Source organism: Aotus nancymaae, unplaced genomic scaffold (assembly GCF_030222135.1).
Source record: "Aotus nancymaae isolate 86718 unplaced genomic scaffold, 86718_ANA_hifiasm-v0.15.2.pri h1tg000003l, whole genome shotgun sequence".
Lineage (NCBI taxonomy): Eukaryota > Metazoa > Chordata > Mammalia > Primates > Aotidae > Aotus > Aotus nancymaae.
This window is the reverse complement of record NW_026988414.1, coordinates 37,999,066-38,019,421: the sequence shown is the minus strand read 5'-3', so window position 1 is coordinate 38,019,421 and position 20,356 is coordinate 37,999,066. Positions and strand designations below refer to the sequence as shown.

Sequence of the window (20,356 nt, the reverse complement as noted above, 5' to 3'; positions counted from 1 at the left end):
TACAGAATTCTGATTCTTGCCCCCTGATGTGCATGCCCTGTGAAATCTCTTCACCTTGAAGTGATGAAGTGATCCTTTTGTGAATATGATGGTATGTAACTTGAGTGATTATGTTTGTATATGGCAAAGATGAAGGGCTTTTGCAGATGGAGTGAAGGTTCCTAATCAGTTGACTTTGAGTTTTTCAAAAGGGAGATCACTGTTGTTAGGCCTGGCCTAACCAGGTAAACCTTTAAAAAAATATCTAGGGGTAAGAGACAAGAAGCAACAGAGCAACAGCAGGCTGGGCGCGGTGGCTTATGCCTGTAATCCCAGCACTTTTGGAGGCCCAGGTGGGTGGATCACCTGAAGTTGGGAGTTCAAGACAAGCTTGATCAACATGGAGAAACCTTGTCTCTACTGAAAATACAAAATGAGCTGGGTGTTGTGGCACATGCCTGTAATCCCAGCTACTCAAGAGGCTGAGGCAGGAGAATCACTTGAACCTGGGAGGTAGGGTTGTGGTGAGCCAAGATCGTGCCATTGCATTCCAGCCTGGGCAGCAAGAGTGAAACTCCGTCTCAAAAAACAAACAAACAAAAAAACTAGAGGAGGAAAACATGTCACCCCAATTATCTTGGATTTAGAATCAGATGTTGCTATGGAAATAATTGTGTCCCCCTCCAAATTCGTATGTTATGTCCTAACCCTAAATGTGACTGTATCTGAAGATGGGGTCTTTAGGAGGTAATTAAGGTTAAATGAGCCACACTGGGTGTGGTGGCTCATGCCTGTAATCTAGCCCTTTGGGAGACTGAGACGGGTGGATCACCTGATGTCAGGAGACCAGCCTGGCCAACATAGTGAAACTCCATCTCTACTAAAAATACGAAAATTAGCTGGGCATGGTGGCATGTGCCTGTAGTCACAGCTACTCAGGAGGCTGAGGCCGGAGAATTGCTTGAACATGGGAGGCAGAGGTTGCAGTGAGCCAAGATGGTGCCACTATACTCCACGATGGGTGACAGAGTGAGACTCCATCTCAAAAAAAAAAAAAAAAAAAAAAAAAGTCAAACGAGATATTAATTCAATAGGTGTATAGCCTTAGAAGAAGAGGAAGGGATCTCTCTTTGTCTCACTTTGTCACATAGTAAGAAGGCTGGTTGCAAGCCACAAACAAAGCCCTCACCAGAAAGTGACTATCTTGGCACTTTCTTTTTGAGGCAGGATCTTGCTCTGTTGCCCAGGATGGAGGGCAGTGTCATGATCACGGCTCACTGTAGCCTCGACCTCCCAGGCTCGAAAGATCCTCCCAGCTCAGCCTCCCAAGTAGCTGCAAGTAGCTGGGACAGGCACCTGCCACCATACCCAGCTAATTTTTTCTATCATTATTATTATTATTATTATTTTGTAGAGCCATTGCCCAGGCTGGTCTCAAATTCCTGTGCTGAAATTATCTTCCTGCTTCGGCCTCCCAAAGTGCAGGGACTACAGTCATAAGCCACTGCTCCCAGCCCATCTTGGTACTTTGGATCGTGGACTTCTAACTTCGGAACTGTGAGAAAATAAATTTCTGTTGTTTAAGCTATTCTGTCTATGGTATTTTGTTATGACAACCTGAACTAAGATGGATGTGGTAATTTCTAAGGCTCTGAGTTGTTTGTCTTTGGGGAGGGGTGAATTTTTTGGTTGCATAAACAAAGGTGATAGTATGTTAGGCGACACTCTTAATTTTCTAAGAAGTCTAGGGTTTGGGAAGAAGGGTGTATGTTGATCTTGGCTAGCCATAGTGTGGACTATAGAGATTTTATTATTATTATTATTTTCACTGCCCACTAAGTTAGTGCCTCTCTGTGTTTGAGAAATTTCCTATTATATTACTCTTGGTTACTAGTAGACTGCTTTCCATCACAGAATCCCCAAAGATCACATACTAATTTTCCCAGCCCCCTCTGTGCTAGGACTTGGACACATGACCTAGGCTGTGCTAATCATAATCACCTTCAAGAACTGTGAGCAGGAAACTAGTAGTGATGTGAAGGAGTGGGGTTGTTAGAAAATCTATTTTTTGATGGTGGTAGGGGTGGTGGTGAAAGTGACGTCTATTTTACAGGGGCAGCTGTAGCTATGATTCCAGAGGTGGCATCTGGCAGGCTGACCTCCTAACACTGGTGAGGCTTGGGGCAACAGTACAAATGAAGGCCAACTATCTAAATATTTAAAAGGTAAAAAGCAAGCTAACAAATCATCAGATAAAAAATGTGTCTGTCTTCCTTACCTTGAAAATATACTTTTTTTTTTTTTTTTTTTTTTTTTGAGATGGAGTCTTGCTCTGTCGCCCAGGCTGGAGTGCAATGGCACTATCTCGGCTCACTGCAACCTCTACCTCCTGGGTTCAAGTGATTCTCCTGCCTCAGCCTCCCGAGTAGCTGGGACTACAGGTATGTACCACCGTGCCTGGCTAATTTTTGTATTTTTAGTAAAGACAGGGTTTTGCCATGTTGGTCAGGCTGGCCTCTAACTCCTGACCTCAGGTGATCCGCTGGCATCGGCTTCCCAAAGTGCTGGAATTACAGATGTGAGCCACTGTGCCTGGCTAAAAAATATACTTTCAAAACAACTTGGAGGCTAGGTTCAAGTTGAGAATTCTTGAACTCCTTGGAGTTCCCTGATGGAATGAGGTGGTAAGAGGAGAGCCCATTGCTAGCCCTCCACTTGTCCCTCTCTTCTTCCTATCCTCAGTTCTATCCTGCACCATAAAGGGTCTCATGTTCCTGGGTGTAAATACTTCAGCCCCATACGTACAAACTCTTTCTACATTCCCTGCAAACAGCTACTTGTTGGCTACCCTCTGGACCTGGTAGTGTGTATATCAGTGACATAGTCTATCCTAGGAAAAACAGATCTGAGGAAGAGGCCCACATGGATATTGGTAGCTACTTGGGGTCATTTGGGCAGGAAATTCTCTGTTTTTCAATTCCTGAAATGTGGTCTAGAAGAAAAGAATGAGTTCTGGGTGGGTGCTCCCTTGGTCCTGCAGACTTTTTTTTCCTATGTCCAGAGATATGATTAGAAGAAGGGCAGATCAGGGTCGTCTAAAACATGGGGTGCAGGGCAAGGACCCCAGTTGTCTGGACGTTAGCATTGTTCTGGCCATTTGGCATCCCCTTTTGATGATGCCACCATGCTGTCTTGGAGGCCTATCTGAACCATCTGTACTGTACTGTATGCTTTGGTAGTGGTTCTGGCTGCCTAGGCTCACTTATTCTTGTTATTTTCTGCATCTTCCCAGGGTCTTTTAAATAAGCTCCTTTTCTGTTGGAATCAGCCAGTGAATTTCAGTGGCTTGCAAGTGAGAATCCTGATCAATACTTTTGTTTATTTGCCTTTTGTTTTTGGAGGGGAGGGGGAAGCTTCTTGAAGACCAAGACCATATCTATCTTGTTCACTATTGTATCACCAGCAACTAGAATAGTGCCTGGAATGAATAAGTGTTCTGGGTTGCAGACAGTGATGAGGCATCACTTTAGGGGTTTTCCCAGGGCTGGACTCCTATGTGATGGCAGCGCTGGGATCCCTGGAGGCCCTACGCTAACATTCAGAGCAATACTCTGGCACTCAGTGCTGCCATACAAGGAGCCATTTATGTAGACTACAGAAAGAATGGTGCTCCCTGGAGTTGTGCAGTGCTGCTGTCCTGCCTGATGGTGTTGAGTGTTCCTGACAGTGGCAGGGTTTCCTGAGAGGAATGGTGGCTTGACAGTAATGGGGGACCTTGACATTAATGGGAGTCCTGTCAGCAGTGAGGACACAATAGGTATTGGGACATCCTGCCAGGGATGGGGGTTCCTCAACTGATAAGCACTTTACAGTGTTGAGGCCCTGACAGAAGGGCTGGCTTCCTCTTGGGAGAGGACCCTTGAAATTGATGGTCTGACAGGAAGGAGGTTGGCATCGTGATTCGGGTTTGGATGGTGTTAGGCTCAGATTTCCAGGGACTGGGATTCTGAGGTCAAAAGCCCTAGGAGATCTGGTTATCCCTGAGGCTGGGGTGAAAGCTTTCCCACCTCTTCTAGGTTGGAGCCGAGGGCAGCTCACATCTTCTGCATCCCACTGGAGCCACGGGGAAGACCTGAAGTCCCTAGAAGTAGGGTGGGGAGGCCTAACTCCCTCATCTACCCTGATCCTTTGTGGTCTGTCCTTGCTCTTTTCTTCCAACCCTGCCCTGCCTGCCCCTGGCCCCTTGGGAGATGGAAGTGGCCCTCAGATACGGGTCTTTTGGAAGTTGGATGCTGCCGTTCTGCCCTCAGATGCTTTGCTCTTCAGAGGTCCTCCATCACCTGCCGATCAGACACCTGGCCCCACTCCTTTTCAGGAGCCCTGCCTGTCACAGGTTTCCTTGTCTCGCCTCTACCCCTACCCTCCGGATCCCCAACACTGTTCCTATATTCCTCCTTTTCTTTAAACATCACCAGGTCCTGGCCTCTGATACTCCCTTGGGAACAGGAGTAGGGTGGGCATTGCTGTAGCCCAATAATCCCCTTCTCCACTGCTTCACTGTTGGGAAAACTGAGGCCTGAGTAGATCCCCTCTTTGAGGCTCTGGGGAAACTGATACCCCTTCTACTGCAGAGTCCCAGGAGGCTGGAAGCCCTCCAGGGTGTGTCTTTGTGTCTGGGTTCAAGTGCTGGGACCTTACCTGTGGCCACCAGCTTCTCCTCTTGTTTTTTCCCTAGCTCTTTCTAGCAAGCTTAGCTTTTCTACCCCAACTAGACTCCCCAGCCCTCAGTCCGAGTGCTGCCCATCAGGGAGGCTTGAACTGCAATCCCAGGTTTGCTACTTACCAGTTGAGTTGACTTGGGAGGTCATTCTCCCTTTCTGTGTTTCAAATTCCTTATACATGGAATGGTACTAATGATACCTCATGGGATTGTTTGAGGGTGCAGTGATGTAATGCCAAGAAAGGACTCAGCTTGGAGACTTGCACATGGCCAGCAGCCAAAAGTAGCAGCTTTCCCTATTCCCATGGGCTGCTTCTCCAGATCTGGCCCTGCTGTACTGTTCTCCATTTGTAATTAGGAGATAGGTCAACTCAGAGAAGTGGTATGTGTAGTAGTTCAGAGTAGATATTCTGGAGCCAAACTGCCCAGACGGGAACCCCAGCTCTGCCTTTTTCCTAGCTGTCCAGCCTGGATAGGTGACTTAACCTCTGTACCTCAGTTTTCTCAGCTGCAACGTAAGAATGGTAATAGTACTTAAAGCAGTGCCGAGTACCCGGTAAGCACTAGTGGAGAATTAGCTAATACTCAGAGCCATGTCCTTCCATGTGGACAAAGTCTCAGGGGTCATCTAGGAAGTTATCTGACCAGAAAAATGCCTGCTGTTTCCTACAGAGGGGCACTTGGAGGAAATTTCCCAATTAGGAGTCCTGAGCCTTCATGAAACTGTTATTTCTAAGGTTTTCTGGTGCTTTCTGAGTTTCCCGGAGCCCAGAAAGAGGGGGTGACATGGATCTTGCCTGCCGAGAAGTTGAACATGAGATGATCAAAACATGATCAAAACCTTATGGAGTTGGCTCTGAACAAACGCTCAACCACACAACAGAGATAGCCCCAGCTGTCTTGAGAACTGGATGTGCTCCTGGTGGGGCGTGGGGTGTGGTGGGAAAAGGCCAGTTCAGTTTCATTTTTGTTAATCATATGTGTATTGGGGCTTATTTCATGCCAGACCCTAGAAGAGCAATGTGGGTAATGGAGATGGATGAGACCTAATCTCTCCCCAAAGAGCTCTCTCTACAGATAGGAAAGGGAACTTTTCATGCCCCAAAGGCTAAGAGCAACCTGAGCAGGATGTCAGATACTTGTTTGTTTTCAGGCTGGTGTGCAGTGGCGCGATCTCTCCTCACTGTAATTTCTCCCTCCTGGGTTCAAGCAATTCTCCTGCCTCAGCCTCCTGAGTCGCTGAGATTACAGGTGCCCACCACCATGCCCAGCTAATTTTTTATTTTTAGTAGAGACAGGGTTTTACCATGTCTGCCAGGCTGGTCTTGAAATCCTGACCTCAGGTGATCCACCCATCTCGGTCTCCCAAAGTGCTGGGATTACAGGCATGAGCCACCGTGCCCAGCCGGATGTCAGATACTTTTAGGGAGATATTGGCTGCTGAAATATTGGACTTTAGAATGGTAAGTATCACCCAGCTGCAGGCCTTGAACCTGTAACAGATGCCATGTGCCCTAGAGAGGAAGGTGTCTATTTAGAGGCAGACAACAAGGCCTCCATATCCTGGTTGGGGAACTAGGAGTCCACACTGCTCTTCAGAGAGCTGGCAACCTCTGGTGGGCTCCTGGCCCACTAGAGCTCTGGATAAATGAAGATGCAACAATCTTCAGTGACTGTGAAACAGGAAGCAGATGTTGATTAAATGGAGTCACAGTGCTGAGAATGTTAGAGTGGGACAGGATGCTCAGTTGCTCCAATTGCTCAGATTGCTGGGCTTATATACCTGGGAGGGAGATAAGGGGGTAAGACCCAGTGCCCAGGACGGGTTGGTATGGTTGGGGGGTGGGAAAGAGAGGAAGGCAGAAAGCTAGGATGGAAAGCACTGGTTGGAGACAGGGTGGGGAGGGTTGCATGCCATCTCCCCTGGGGCTCTAGCGTCCAACCCTCAGATTTCCTCCAAATTCTTCATTTCCCAAGCTTCCAGGGTCAAGCACAAGTCCATTGAATCCAAGGCACTTCACTAGCTCCTAGATTATTTTATCTTTTTCTGAGACTCAATTCCTCCTTTGATCTCGGAGGGTGGCCCCAGGGAGAGTTTTTTTGACCTGCAGGACTTTGTGGGGAGCCTATGCAAATACTGGGGGTTTAGTGTGAGAACCAAATCTTCAGGAGCCAAGTCTTTGTTTAGAAGGAGTCTAAAATATCAAGCTCCTCTCTCACATCTGACAAATGGGGAAACTGAGGTCTTGGGGTGCAGAGTGGGAAAGGAACTTGCCAGAGTCACACAATGAGTGGGACAGAGACAGGATCATGGGACTCTGGCCCAGGCAGTGAGTTCAGGATTTGCTCTTGTACCTCCTAGCAGCAGTGTCATGGAGGTAGTGTCCAGGGGCCCCTGTCCTGGTGGCATCTTCTTCTCCCACTCTCGCCTTCCCTGCTCCGTGTGTTCCTCTGATAGTCCAGAGAGAGCACTTGTGTTGCTTCTGTGGCAGACTGACTTCCTCTAGGTTTCACTGGCACTGAGAAGGACTTCAGGCAGTGTGCTCCTCTCCCATGTGCGTTTGTCCTCTGCTTGCTGGGTGTGGGGCACAAGGTCCACACCTGGGAGATCTAGAATGCCATGGCTGGCTGGCTTGGTGGATGGATCAAAGAATGGCTGGGTGGGAAGTGGGTGAGTAGATGGTTGGATGGATGGAGGTCTGATGAATGCAGAAACAGCTGGCTGGCTGAATGGGTGGGAAGTGGGTGAGTGAGTGAGTAGACGGATGGATGGATGGAGGTCTGATGAATGCAGAAACAGCTGAATGAATGGATGCATGGATGCATATGAATGGATGGGTTATTTCAGCTATTCTTGAAAACTATCCCTATCCCTCCCATCTACCTGGTTTCACAGGTGATTCTGAGGCCTGGGATACCCAAGGTTTTGAGCACCTGCATCTGGGAGCAGAGGAGAGGAAGAGGTTGTCATGCTCTCAGCCTGGTGAAGAGGGACTGCCACAACTCCCTCACCATGTCTCCCTTTCCAGGATCTGCCCAGGCCCGGTTTTGTTGCTGGCTGAAGTATACCGATATAATGACAGCCTCTCTTCCCAGGCAACGGTGCTCAATCTGGCCTCCTTGCTGTCATCTGACCCCAGTGGCACAGACTTATCACTCCCAGCTGGACAGGCCCTTAGAGAACCCCATCTGGAGGCCAACCTGTTTCCCCAGGGGACTTTCCAAGTATGAGGAACCCACTCTGTACAGAGCAGCCCTGTGGGATGCTCCAAGAGTCACATGGCTCTCATCTCCCAGAGCTGAGATTCCTTTCTGATCCCATCTGGGGAGATGTCTCTGGTCTCAGTGTTGCCTTTGGGTCCTGGAGCTCATGTAGACTGGAGGGGTGGTGGTAGGGCTCCTCTATGCAGAATCTCCTGTGCTTCCCTGGCTACTCCTTCTTCCACCTGTGGGCCTCTCTCCTGTCTCTGACCTCTGACTCCAAGGTCTGTCTGTCAGTGTCCCTGAGAGGCATGGCCCCAGGATTGCAAAGATGGGGCTGGACCTTGCTCAGTCTGGCTGAGAGAGGAGGGCTGGCCTGGAGGTCAGATTCTGTATGGACAGAATGGACAGATGGGCCCTCAGCCCTGGCTGCTGGGCCTTTCCTCACATATTTATTCATTCTCTAAATAAATATTTATTGAGGGACTGCTTTGTGCCAGGCAGCATGCTGGACACCAGAAAAACACTGAAATCCAAGACAGATATGATCTCAGTCCAAGAACATGGACAAATTTGGACAAACCAGTGAATATAAGTCAGTGTGATGAATGCTGTGAAGGGGCACTGTGGGAGGCTACCTAAACCAGCCTGGGGTCAGGGAAGGCTTCCTGGAGGAAGAAGCATCCAGACCCAGGTGGGAAGCCAGATGGGGAGAGGAGAGAGAAGAATGTGCCAGACCAAGGGAAGGGCGTGGGTAGATGGGTACTTTCACCCCAGGCAGTGAAGCTGGACCCTTTGCTCCACTCCGCCACCCCCAGCAATGAGAGCTGGTTTCCCACAACTCCCTTCCCCCCAGTGACACTGGATCCCTCAAGACACCTGGATGTTTGAACACCTGCCATGGAGAGCAAAGACTGGGAGGCATGAGACACTGGCTCACTCAGGGAGCTGACCTAAGCTTAGTGTCGCTCAACTGTGGAGAGCAATGAGGCTGATCCTCAGAGCATCAGGTTCTTAGGTGGAGGAGACACCTTAGGCTGCAGCAGAGAAAAGAGATCCTGCCATTCCACCTCCCCTTTCCTATTCCTGTCCTCCTGGCTAGACAGCAAAAAGACAGATCTGTGGGTGCCAGGTGGCTTTTTTTTTTTTTTTGGGGGCTAGTCAAGTGAAGCAGTGGGAATGGAGAAAGAACAAAGAAATCTGTAACTGGTTGTGATCAATTAGTTGTAAACACCAGGTGGCTTTATTGGTAGCATTGCAGTCTGGGGGTGGAGTGGCTTTGACCACACTCACCCTCTTGCTCACATTCACACTCACACACACCCCAGGCCCTTCCCTGGATGGTCAGGTCTGGTGCAGAGGAGCTGGAGGCCTCGTGCTTCCTTCTGGTCCTTGGTTCCCCCAGGTTAGGGAATAATTCACAATGCTTCACTCAGACTCCAGGTTCCCTCTGGTGCTGTTATGGCTTAACTGCTGCGGTGCTTCATCTAGAGGAGGAAGGAGAGGAAGGGTGAGGGGCTGGGATCTTAGGAGCTCAGAGGGAGGAGACAGGGCCGGGGAGGGCCAGGCTTGCCTTGGCTGAGGTCCTCTGCAGTCTCCGGATGATGCGTTCTACCCAGGGCTGGTCTAGGGGTGCACAGAGCTGGCGGCCCCTCAGTGTGGTGAACCTGGGGTGAGAGGTCAGAGAGAATGGCGCCCCAGCATCCAGCATGCCTGGGGACCATGTCTGGGAACCCATTTCAGGGATTTCCTTGAAGGGATTGGGCTTGGCGTGGAGAAGGGGGATAAGAAGGTGGGAGTCTCAACAGGGGCTAAAAGGGGAGACAAGACTAGACACCCTCTCCACAACTCACACCACAGCGGGCACCCTGCAGCCATCCTTGATGAGAAGGTAGCGGAAGTTCCTGATGATGTACCCTGGGATAGGGTTCTGGGTCACAGACAGGCAGCAGTCTTCAGCATCGTTGGTGCCACTCAGAGTTGGGGCTGGGATAGGGAAAGGTGACAGGACACAGGGACCCTGAGGGTCGTGTGGCCATGGCCAGAGCTCGGATTAAGGACACCTGTGTGTGTGTGTGTTTGTGTATGTGTGTATGGTGGAGGCTGGGGGAGGAGTTAGAACTGGTATTCAGCCAGTAAGCACCAATATGGCCCTACTGGTTGCTAAATATATTGTTATACTTCTAAACTGTTCTGTAAATAACCACTGCCCTGAGCCCCACAAATGGCTTCGTGCTGCCCTGATCACCTCAACCTCTCTCCCAGGACAATCCAGCAAGTAGAGTGATGCAGATTACAGTGTGGGAGGGGTGTGGGGTAGGGTAGGCTGGTGTTAGGAGCCTTATTAATTGCTGAAATTTTTGAGTATCAGTCTTGCCTCAGTGTCTGCCATTCTCCCTACCTTAAGCAAATATATACTGTTCTCTCTTTCTGCCTGGGAATTGGAGGCAGCAGGAAATAGAGCTTGCAGAGAGAGCCCAGCCACAGGCCCCAGGATGTGCCAAGAGACACACCCACATTGGGTTGGAATTCAGGGCACAGGGACACCCACACTTACAGGCACACTCATACGGACCCTCCAGGTTCACCGAAACATGCAGACCTAAGCATTTGCCTGAACTCGCCATGTCCTTCACATCCAGTGCCAAGCAACCTGAGATCTAGACATTACCCACTACCAGAACCCCCCGCTGCCCCCCACCCTGACTCTCCCTTCAGCCTTACCTGGGGAAGTCCAGAGAACCAGCAGGCTGAGGGCCAGTAGCAGGGCCATAGAGGGTGAACAGAGGCAGGCCAACAGCAGATGTGTGAACACCAGTTGTCTCTGGTGTGCAGGATCTGTGTGAGGCTGCAGGGCCACTGGGATGCAAGGGTGAAATGCAGGGTGTGAGTGATGTGAGGCTGGGAATGTGAGCCCTGCAGCTGATTCCTATTTATTCCCTTCAGTTTTTCTGCCTGAAATTCCCCTTTCTGTAATTCCCCTGCTGTCCCCCTCTTTCTGGCACAACCTCACCCTGCCCCTCTCTTTTCCCTGCAGCTGTCCTTTCCCTGTGCTTTCCTTGGCTCCTGCTCTGAGAACCTAAGTCTGCAGTCTGGTCCAGAAAAGTGGGCTGTGCACTGTTTCTCCAGAGAGAGGGACTGCCCTGTCATCCCACTGGTGGCATTTGCATCATCAACCATGGGACTGGGGTTCAGAAGTAATGGTCAAAGGTGGGGGCCACAGTGAGGACCTGTGCTCCTTTCCTTAGGTTTATCCCTTGTCTTCACTGGTGCTTCTTCCTTGGGAGGTTGGTGGTGAAGAAGGGTCCCTGGTGCCCTCAGGACAACCATGAGAACCTGGGATGCCCTCTGAGGTCATCACAGTCCCTGCCTACCCACCATCTGGGGACCAGTCCTTCCCTTGGGGCAAGCAGAGCTGAAAGGCCAGGTACCTTGGGAAGAGGCCCAGGACCCCCATCCCACCTCTCAGGCCTCTGGGGCTCATCAAGCCCTCCCCTTCCCCTATTTACCATTTTCCTAAGTCCAATACCTGGGCCATAGGAACAGCTGGAGGGAGCCTGGCCTGGAATAGCCCCCTTCATTTTCCCCCTTTTTCTCACTCCTGAGAACCAAGAGGGGATTTCTAAGGAGAGGGGCTGGCCAGCTCATATTCAGACAAATTTTAAAATTTCAAGGAATCGACCGATGGGGGAGGGGACAAGTGACTTCCCATCCTCATGAGAAAGATCAGAAGTGAAGGCCTCGAAAGAGAAACTAAATATGAAATGCCCATTCACCCATTGTCACCCAAGTCTTAGACCCTCTTTTGGATGTGGAGAGGGAGGGGGAACATTTCCTTCTTAAATTTCTGACTAGCTTCTTTGCATCCATTAATTATAATAACAGTAATGGTATTTCTGATTATTTACTATGTGCTAGGCTCTATATCAAGGATTTTACCACTATCACCTTGCTTAACTTTCCCAAAACAATACTATGGTGTAGTTTTTCTTATTTTTGTGTTATTATTCTTGTTTTACTCATAAGGAACATGAAGCTCAGAGCACAAGGCCACACAGCTAGTAAGTACTGGAGCATGATTTGGACCCAGGTGTGCTAGGATTTGCGCTTTTTGCCTCCACCTCACACCGTCTATCTGCCACTTGGTCATGGCACAGCATGTGTATTATACAGTGCAGAGGAGGGAGACTCTGCAGACAGTGCCTAGGTAGGGATTCAGATTCCACCACTTACTAGCTGTGTGACAAGGTGAAAATTCTCCAGTTTCTGTGTCTTAGTGTCCTTATTTGTAAAACAGGAATGGTAGAAGATCTCCTTCTTAGGATTAAATGAGGTACCCTGAGTAAGGCCCTTAGCTTAGAGGCTGACACATAACAAGCTCTGACTGTTAGCCGTTGTTCTTCTTTTATCCTTTTTTTTTTTTTTTTGAGAAAGAGTCTTACTTTGTCGCCCAGGCTGGAGTAGAATGGTGTGATTTCTGCTCACTGCAATCTCTGTCTTCCTGGCTCAAGCAATTCTCTTGCTTCAGCCTTTTGAATAGCTGGGATTACAGGCACCCACCACCACACCCAGCTGATTTTTGTATTTTCAGTGGAGATGGGGTTTCACCATGTTGGCTAGGTTGGTTTCGAACTCCTGACCTCAAATGATCCACTTCCCTTGGCCTCCCAAAGTGTTGGGATTGCAGGCATGAGCCACCATGCCTGGCCTTCTTTTATCCTTTTATTCAGGTATCTGCTCATTAATTCATCTGTCCATCCCTCTTTCCATTGATGTATCCATTCTTCTGTCCATGGTGGTTTTGGTTATTCTGTTTGCCCCAACTCATCCATTCTCCACTCTTCATGGCCCTGGAAGGCTGACCTCTGCAGATTGCATTACTTAGGGTCCTGCTCTCTGGCTTCTGTTTGGGGCTGGCCCATGAGAGGCAGCAGCAGGAAATCAGTGATGGAAGGAGAGAGGCGAGGGTATTAATTCCCTAAATCCTTCATCTTGCTGCAGTTCTGGCAGTGAATAATTTCCTCTGTGGCAGTTGTTCTCAAAGAGTAGTCTTTGGGCAGCAGCAGCATCACTTGGGAGCTTGTTAGAAACACGAATTCTTAGATTTTACTTCCCACTTACTACATCTGAGACTCTGAGGATGGAGTCCAGCAAACTGCATTTTCACATATCCTCCAGGTGACTCAGATATGTGCTAAAGTTTGAGGCTCACTGGTCTACAGATTGAGGCCCACTGGTCTACAGTGATCCTTTTGGGCTGCCTCCCTTCCACGGGTCTATCTCTATTCCTTTTTTTTGAGTCTCACCGTATTGCCCAGGCTGTAGTGCAGTGGGCACAATCTCGGCTCACTGCAGCCTCTTGCCTCCCAGGTTCAAGCAATTCTCCTGCCTCAGCCTCCCAAGTAGCTGGGATTATACGTGCACACCACCATGCCTAGCTAATTTTTGTTATCTTTAATAGGGATGAAGTTTCATCATGTTGGCCAGTGTGGTCTCAAATTCCTGACCTGAAGTGATGACCCGCTTCGGCCTCCCAAAGTGCTGGGATGACAGGGTTTGGAAACACTGTTCCCTCCTCTTGCCTCTTCAAGCCTTTGTATGGTTATGGTTTCTCACCATTGTTAGACCCCAGCTGCCTATCATTCCCATGTTGTTTCCTTAATCCTGACCTTATCTCTTAAATTGTCCCTTTATTAAAATCTTTCCAGTTAAATTTTTTTTTTTTGAGAGGGAGTTTCGCTCTTGTTGCCCAGGCTGGAGTGCAATGGTTCAATCTCGGCTCACCACAACCTCTGCCTCCCAGATTCAAGTGATTCTCTTACCTCAGCCTCCTGAGTAGCTGGGATTAAGGCATGTGCCACAATGCTCAGCTAATTTTTTTTTTTTTTTTTTTTTAAGTAGAGACAGAGTTTCTCCGCTTTGGTCAGGTTGGTATCGAACTCCCAACCTCAGGTGATCCACTTGCTTTGGCCTCCCAAAGTGCAGGGATTACAGGGGTAAGCCACCACGCCCAGCCCCAGTTAAATTTTTTTTGAGTATATGTGTCAGTGTGAAATATACATCTGGTCTTCATCCTCCTTTTCTGACATATAGCTCCTAAAATCCTTGGAATCTTGGGAGAGATGTATATTTTGTACGCTAATGAGATAACTGGTGGCTGGGAGCCCCAAGACGGCCTCTGGATTGGCGCTGGTCAGCAGAAAGAACCAGCCACATGCTTAGAGAGTTGGAACATTCACGTCCCACTACCCCCCACCTCTAGGTAGAGGAGAGGGGTTGAAGCTTGAGTTGATAAACCAATGGCTGATGATGTAATCAATCATACTTATGTACTGATGCTTCCATAAAAACCCAAAAGGACTAAGTTGGGGTTGGGGGGCTTCTGGATAGCTGAGAACATGGAAATTCCTGGAGGAGGGTGCCCAGAGAGGGCATGGAAACTCCACACCTTTTTTCCCCATACCTTGTTCTATGCATCCCTTTCATCTGAATGTTCATCCGTCCTTTGTAATATCCTTTATAATAAATGAGTAAGCATAAGTAAATGTTTCCTTGACTTCTGTGAGCTGCTCTAGCAAATTAATTGAACCCCAGGTGGGTTGTGGAAACCCCTATTTATAGCTGGTCACTCAGAAGCACGGGCCACAATCTGTGCTTGCAATTGGTATCTGAAGTAGGGGGGCAATCTTGTGGAACTAAGCCCTCAACTTGTGGGATCTGGGCTATGATGCTACCTCCAGGTAAATGATGTCAGAATTGAATTGAATTAGAGGACACCCATCTGGTGTCCACTGGAAAACTGTCTGCCAGAGAATTTCTTGGTGGGCAGAAATCCCAACACACTTTTGGGTAACCAGAGGTCACAGAAGTACTGAGTGGTAAGTGGGAGTAGAGAGTAGGGAAACATGGTTTTCCCTGTATCCTTGCAGTGTGCTCTGTTTCCTGCCAGGGTCCTCACGGATATAATCAGTAGTACCAGGAAACAGATTCCCAAAATGGGATTCTAGGATTGGCTTGCCCTTGATGAGGGCATGGATGGTCTCTGTGCTTGGTAAAAGGGGACACAAGTAATCTGGAGCACGTAGAAGCATCACAATCACTTAGACTATCACTTGTGAGGCATGGATGAAATACTGGAAGGCAAGACATTAGGAGATAAGGTACCTGGGGCACTTAATTGCTATGGCCACAAATGATGATTGCAAATGGTGATTACTATATTATTACTATAGTACTATATTGAGGCCAGAACCTCACTGGCCATTTCTGATTGTGCTAGTAAAATTCCAATAAAAAAGATAAGTTAGGTTGGGTGTGGTGGCTCATGCCTGTAATCCCAACATTTTGGGAGCCCGAGGCAGGCGGATCACTTGAGGTCAGGAGTTTGAGACCAGCCTGACCAACATGGTGAAACCCTGTCTACTAAAAAATACAGGCATGCTGGCAGGCACCTGTAATCCCAGCTACTTGGGAGGCTGAGGCGGGAGAATCACTTGAACCCAGGAGGCAGAGGTTACGTGAGCAGACAGAGATCATGCCATTGCACTCCAGCTGGGATGACAGAGCAAGACTCCATCTCAAAAAAAAAAAAAAAAAACAAAAGAAAAACAAAACCATAAGGTTAGACCATATAGTTTTTTTTTAGACCATAAACTTCTAACTCAAGTTACAAGTAGAGATGTAGATAACCTCTATGGAAGTCTTAAGGAACGTTTATTGTATGTGGCCACATAACAGATATGGCTGAAGATCAAATCCAAGACCTGAATGTCTTGGATTCATATCTGAGTGATGATGCCCTTACACTAGAATAAAGCACTGTTGGGATGTGCCTTTATTCTACTTTATGTGGAGTCTCCAGGCCCACACTGTGAATTTCATCCTAACATTGCCTAGACAGGGAAGTATAGGATGTGCTCCAAGAGCAAGAGTATAGGTGCTGGGAAACTTGCAGGAACTTGTCAACTTGTCCTGGGAGAATCCCAGGAACCTGTGAGAACAAATTTATTGATATAGGTGTACCCAAGCAGGATTTGAGTATCACTGTATTAATACTAGCTGAGCATATGGGAGTGGTGTTAATATTCTGTTGGGTTGATTCCCGGAAACCTGGATTTGACAGTGGCCTGTGATCAATGAGGCTGAGGTGCTAGAACCTCACTGGTCTGTTGTAGAGCACTGCTCCTCAAACTTTAATGTGTGCATGATTCACCTGGGAGAATCTTACTAGTGTAGATTCTATTCAGTAGGTCTGGAGTGAAGCTCAGGAAGTTTCATGTTTCACATTCACAAACTTTTTTTTTTTTGACCGAGTCTCTCTCTGTCACCCAGGCTAAAATGCAATGGCATGATCTTGGCTCACTGCAACTTCCACCTCCTGGGTTCAAGTGATTCTCCTGCCTCAGCCTCCCGAGTAGCCGGGATTACAGGCATGCACCATCATGCCCGGCTAACTTTTGTATTTTTAGTAGAGATGGGATTTCACCATGTTGGCCAGGCTGATCTCGAACTCCTGACCTCAGGTGATCTACCCGCCTTGGCCTCCTAAAGTGCTGGGATTACAGATGTGAGGCACCGCACCCAGCCCTCATGTTTCACAAACTTCTAAATGATGTTGATGCTGTGGTCCTTGGACTATACTTTAAATAGTAAAGTAGAGGAGGAGGTACAAAGGTTAGAAATGAATGTTGAAGTTACCTATTTTGTACACCTCCTAAGGGTTTAGAAAGATACTTTCTTCTCCAAGGCAGCAAGAACACATTAGTGAGGGGAATGCTAACTCCTTGAAAAGCACTATATGGCTTCTTTACTAGGCTAGAAATGAGATTGTCAGATGCTCTCTTGGGACTGGGCAGCCTTATTTCAAGGTGAATGATAGAATTCTTGCATGGTAGAGGACAGGTATTAGCACCTAACCATGAGTGATAAGGTGAGTGAAATTACTATGAAAGCTGTAGGGATGAGTGGTAATCATGTGCTTTGCCCATAGGAATATGTGTGGGTAGCTAATCAATCATGGTGTCCCTAGTAATGAAATAGACAGCTTACTAATGTTCTACTTCACCCATATAAATGGAAAAATTCTAGACCTGAGAAGCAGAAACTTGATTCTCAAGTTCTATTAAGGATTTACAGTTTTACTCAATTCCTAGACTTAAGCCAGTTTCCCAGAACTGAATCCTCTTGATTGGGTTGGGGGGGGGGAGCTGGGAGATCCTGGATCTCTTTCACAGGCGGATTCTATAAATCTTCCTCTTAGTCAGTGTTTTTCAAGATGTGGTGAAATTTCTAGGCTATGGAGATGGGGACAAGCTGAAAAATAGTCATCTAGGGCATAATGTTAAAGAGCACTTTGGGTTTTAGAGGCAATATATACAGTATTTATATGTACTACTGTAAAATGTTGACTGGATATTGCATAAAGCTCATAAAGCTGACAGTTTTGAATGAGGTCCAGGCTCCAGGGAAAGTTGCCCCGCTGCTCTGGCTGAATGAACCACAAATCCAGTGAACTTCGCGTTGTCTGTGGCAGATAAGGGGGCTGTGGGAGCCCCAGTAGGAGAATTACAGCAAAGAACCTTAGTGTAATGGAATAAGGCCATGCTTCTTCTGCTAACAATTCTTTTCTATTTGAAAAGCAGCTCCTGATATGCCTTGGGGCCCTGGTCTAAAACTCAGATTATAGTTCATCCAGTGACAATGTGACCTAAGGGTGCTATCTAAGCAAATCCTATAGTTGGATATGAACAGTAATATTCATTATGAAATGGATTGTATATATAAGACCAGACCTTAGAAGTTTCAGAAAGTTTGAATAAAAGCATGGCCAGATGGCTTGGATTCCTACTTGTGTTGTTTTCTGCTCCTTCCTCTGATCACATTTATGGCTTCATGGAGATGTTCTCTACAAACAGTTAACAGAGGGTCTGTAAGGTATGCTGGCATTAGCTGGAAGAGACAGATGATTACAGCCCCATCCAGGGATGTTCCTGAAAGACAGCGGTTAGGGGAAGTCCTCTCAGTGGGCAGAATTTGGGACAGTACACTTAGCGTACACTTTGCCTAGAAGAGGAGATGGTCTGAGGTTTGGAGCTACGCTAATTCATGTGCAGTGGCTGCCTACAACAACCTTGCTCTCACCTCTGTAAGTGGTCTCTTCACTAAATTCTTTTCCATTAACCTTTTTTAGCATGCCATTTGTTTCCTGACAAGATCCTAAATAACACAATCATATAGTGCAAAGCTGGCAGAGAGGTTTCAATTCAATTTCAATACTTTCTGCCTGGAGTGCCTATTGGGAAAGATCCTGAGAATCAGCAGGAAAGGGTGAAGTATTGAAATAATAATAAAACAAGGCATTTGTTCCACATTCATTCAATAAATATTTGTTGAGGGCCTCCTGTGTGCCAGACACTGTGCTTGGCACTGAGATACTACATTAAGCACAACAGTCACATATTCCTGCTCTTGCAGAGTTGTTATGCTAATGAAAGAGACAGAAAATAAGCAAACAAGATGGCAATAAGTGCTATGAGGAAAAATAAAGAAGGCAAGAGGGATAGGGTGTATTGAGGGAGGGTGTTATTTTAAATAAGGCAGTCAGGAAATCCTTCACTAATGACATTTGAGCAGAGAGCTGACCTGAAGAAGATGAGGGAGAAATCCATGCAGAGATCTGGGGGAAGATATCCTAAGTAGAGAAAACAGCAAGAGCAAAGGGCTTGAGGCAAAAGTGTGTTGAAAGAATAGCAAGGAGGCCAAAAGGGGAGGGTGGTAGGAGATATACAGTCAGATAATAACAGGGACCAGATAGCACAGGGTTTTGTAGGCTCTTGTTATATTCTGCTGAGTGAGATGGGGAGCCATTGGCAGGTATTGAACAAAAGTGTGACATGATCTGACATGAACTCTCTTTAGCCGTTGAATGGAGAATAGACCAAACTGGTGCAAGACTGGAAGTAGGGAGACCAGGGTGGAAGCTGTTGCAACAATCCAGAGAGGAGATGATGGTGCCTGGAGCTGGGGAGAAGTGCTCAGTTTCTGGAAACAAATTTTGCTGAGGGGTTCAGCATAGGATATGAGAGAAAGGAGAGAGAATACTGCGAGGGTTTTGACTTGAGAAACTTGGATAGAATTTTTTTTTTTTTTTTTTTTTTTTTTTTTTGAGACGGAGTTTCGCTCTTGATACCCAGGCTGGAGCGCAATGGCGCGATCTCGGCTCACTGCAATCTCCGCCTCCTGGGTTCAGGCAATTCTCCTGCCTCAGCCTCCTGAGTAGCTGGGATTACAGGCACGCGCCACCGTGCCCAGCTAATTTTTTGTATTAGTAGAGACGGGGTTTCACCATGTTGACCAGGATGGTCTCGATCTCTTGACCTCGTGATCCACCCGCCTCGGCCTCCCAAAGTGCTGGGATTGGATAGAATTTTAGTTAAGATGAGGATGATAGAAGAGGAGTGGGTTTGTGGGGAGATCAGAACCCTGGCATTGACTTAGGTTGAAGTTGCATGTTGGGCATATTAATGGAAATGTTAAGTAGGTGGCTGGGATGAGTCTGGAGTCCAGGGAAGAGATTCTAGCTGAAGAAACAAATCTGGGAGTAAATGGATGGTATTTAAAGGCAAAAGACAATGAGGTTGCCAAGAGAGTGAGGGTAGATAGAAGAGGTCCAAGTTTTAAGTCCTGGACCTCGCCAACATGAAGGAAAAGAGGAATCAGGGAAGGAGGTGGCAGTCAGGGTGTTAAGAAGGTACCCACTATCATTGCAAAAAGGGAAAGGACACAGGCCCGGTGGATGAAGGGTTTAAGGCACCTATCCACAGCTGTTGGTTTAGATAATCCAATGGGGGTGAGGGACTGGAGGTCAGGGAGGTGTTTGAAACAGTGTCTGACCACAGGTACAGAGCCATCAGCGCTACGTGCTTCGCTGTGTTCACCCTCTTCCCAGGCAAGTCGACTTTAAGGGGTTCTTGGTTCAGCCTGAGCCCTGGGAATCTCGTTCCAGCTTAGGGCAGATTAGTCCACTCAGCCCAGCTTAGCCTCATCGTCCTCCAAGGAGCCTGCCCAACTTTCTTGCTCCCAGGTCTGGCCAAATCCTGCCCCAGATATAGGAGATCCTGAATGCGGGCTAACTAGCCATCGGGGAAGCGTAGTGAGGGCAGGTGGGCCTGGGAAGTCAACCAAGTCCGTGGGTGGGGGTGGGGGTGGGGGTAGGGGTGGGTGAATGATTGTAGAGGACTCCGAGTAGATGCTTAGTAAGTGCGTATCGCATGCATGAATGTGCGTATTCCGAGCGGTGCCTGCGGGGCTGTGCGCGACTGGGGTGTGTGTAAAGGGTGTGTGTCCGCGCCCGTGAGCGTGCTCATGCGTATCCCCTCCTGGGCCTGCAGGGGGCGCCCGAGCCTGGGAAGGGAGGCTCTGGAGTGGGGCGCGGCTCCGGCAGAGGGGTGGGCGCCT

The 20,356-nt window shown here is 48.0% G+C and overlaps 2 protein-coding genes across 5 annotated transcripts in view; one reads left to right on the top strand and one right to left on the bottom strand.

The window, feature by feature from the left end:
• Nucleotides 1-20,356, top strand: part of LOC105724567 (BET1 homolog) — a 115,604-nt gene that overhangs the window by 8,540 nt on the left and 86,708 nt on the right. Inside the window, exon 2 of one of the 4 annotated variants that reach the window (XR_010344074.1) lies at nucleotides 1,394-2,215. The exons of the other annotated variants lie outside the window; for them this stretch is intronic. The gene's annotated coding sequence lies outside the window, so the exon portion shown is untranslated. Of the gene's footprint in view, nucleotides 1-1,393; nucleotides 2,216-20,356 lie in introns of those variants that run through there. 4 annotated transcript variants of the gene reach the window in all.
• On the bottom strand, nucleotides 9,111-10,913 carry CCL19 (C-C motif chemokine ligand 19). The gene is made up of 4 exons (XM_012463259.2): nucleotides 10,625-10,913; nucleotides 9,754-9,886; nucleotides 9,474-9,567; nucleotides 9,111-9,387 (listed from the first exon to the last, which is right to left on the bottom strand). The coding sequence occupies exons 1-4, from the start codon at nucleotides 10,671-10,673 to the stop codon at nucleotides 9,367-9,369; spliced, it is 297 nt and encodes a 98-aa protein (XP_012318682.1). The 5' UTR covers nucleotides 10,674-10,913; the 3' UTR covers nucleotides 9,111-9,366.

Coding starts and splice junctions, on each gene's coding strand:
- CCL19 (XM_012463259.2), bottom strand. CDS start 10,673: ATGGCCCTGCTACTGGCCCTCAGCCTGCTGGTTCTCTGGACTTCCCCA. Junction 9,887..10,624: donor GGTTCTCTGGACTTCCCCAG/GTAAGGCTGAAG, acceptor TCCCTATCCCAG/CCCCAACTCTGAGTGGCACC. Junction 9,568..9,753: donor TGCAGGGTGCCCGCTGTGGT/GTGAGTTGTGGA, acceptor CTCTCACCCCAG/GTTCACCACACTGAGGGGCC.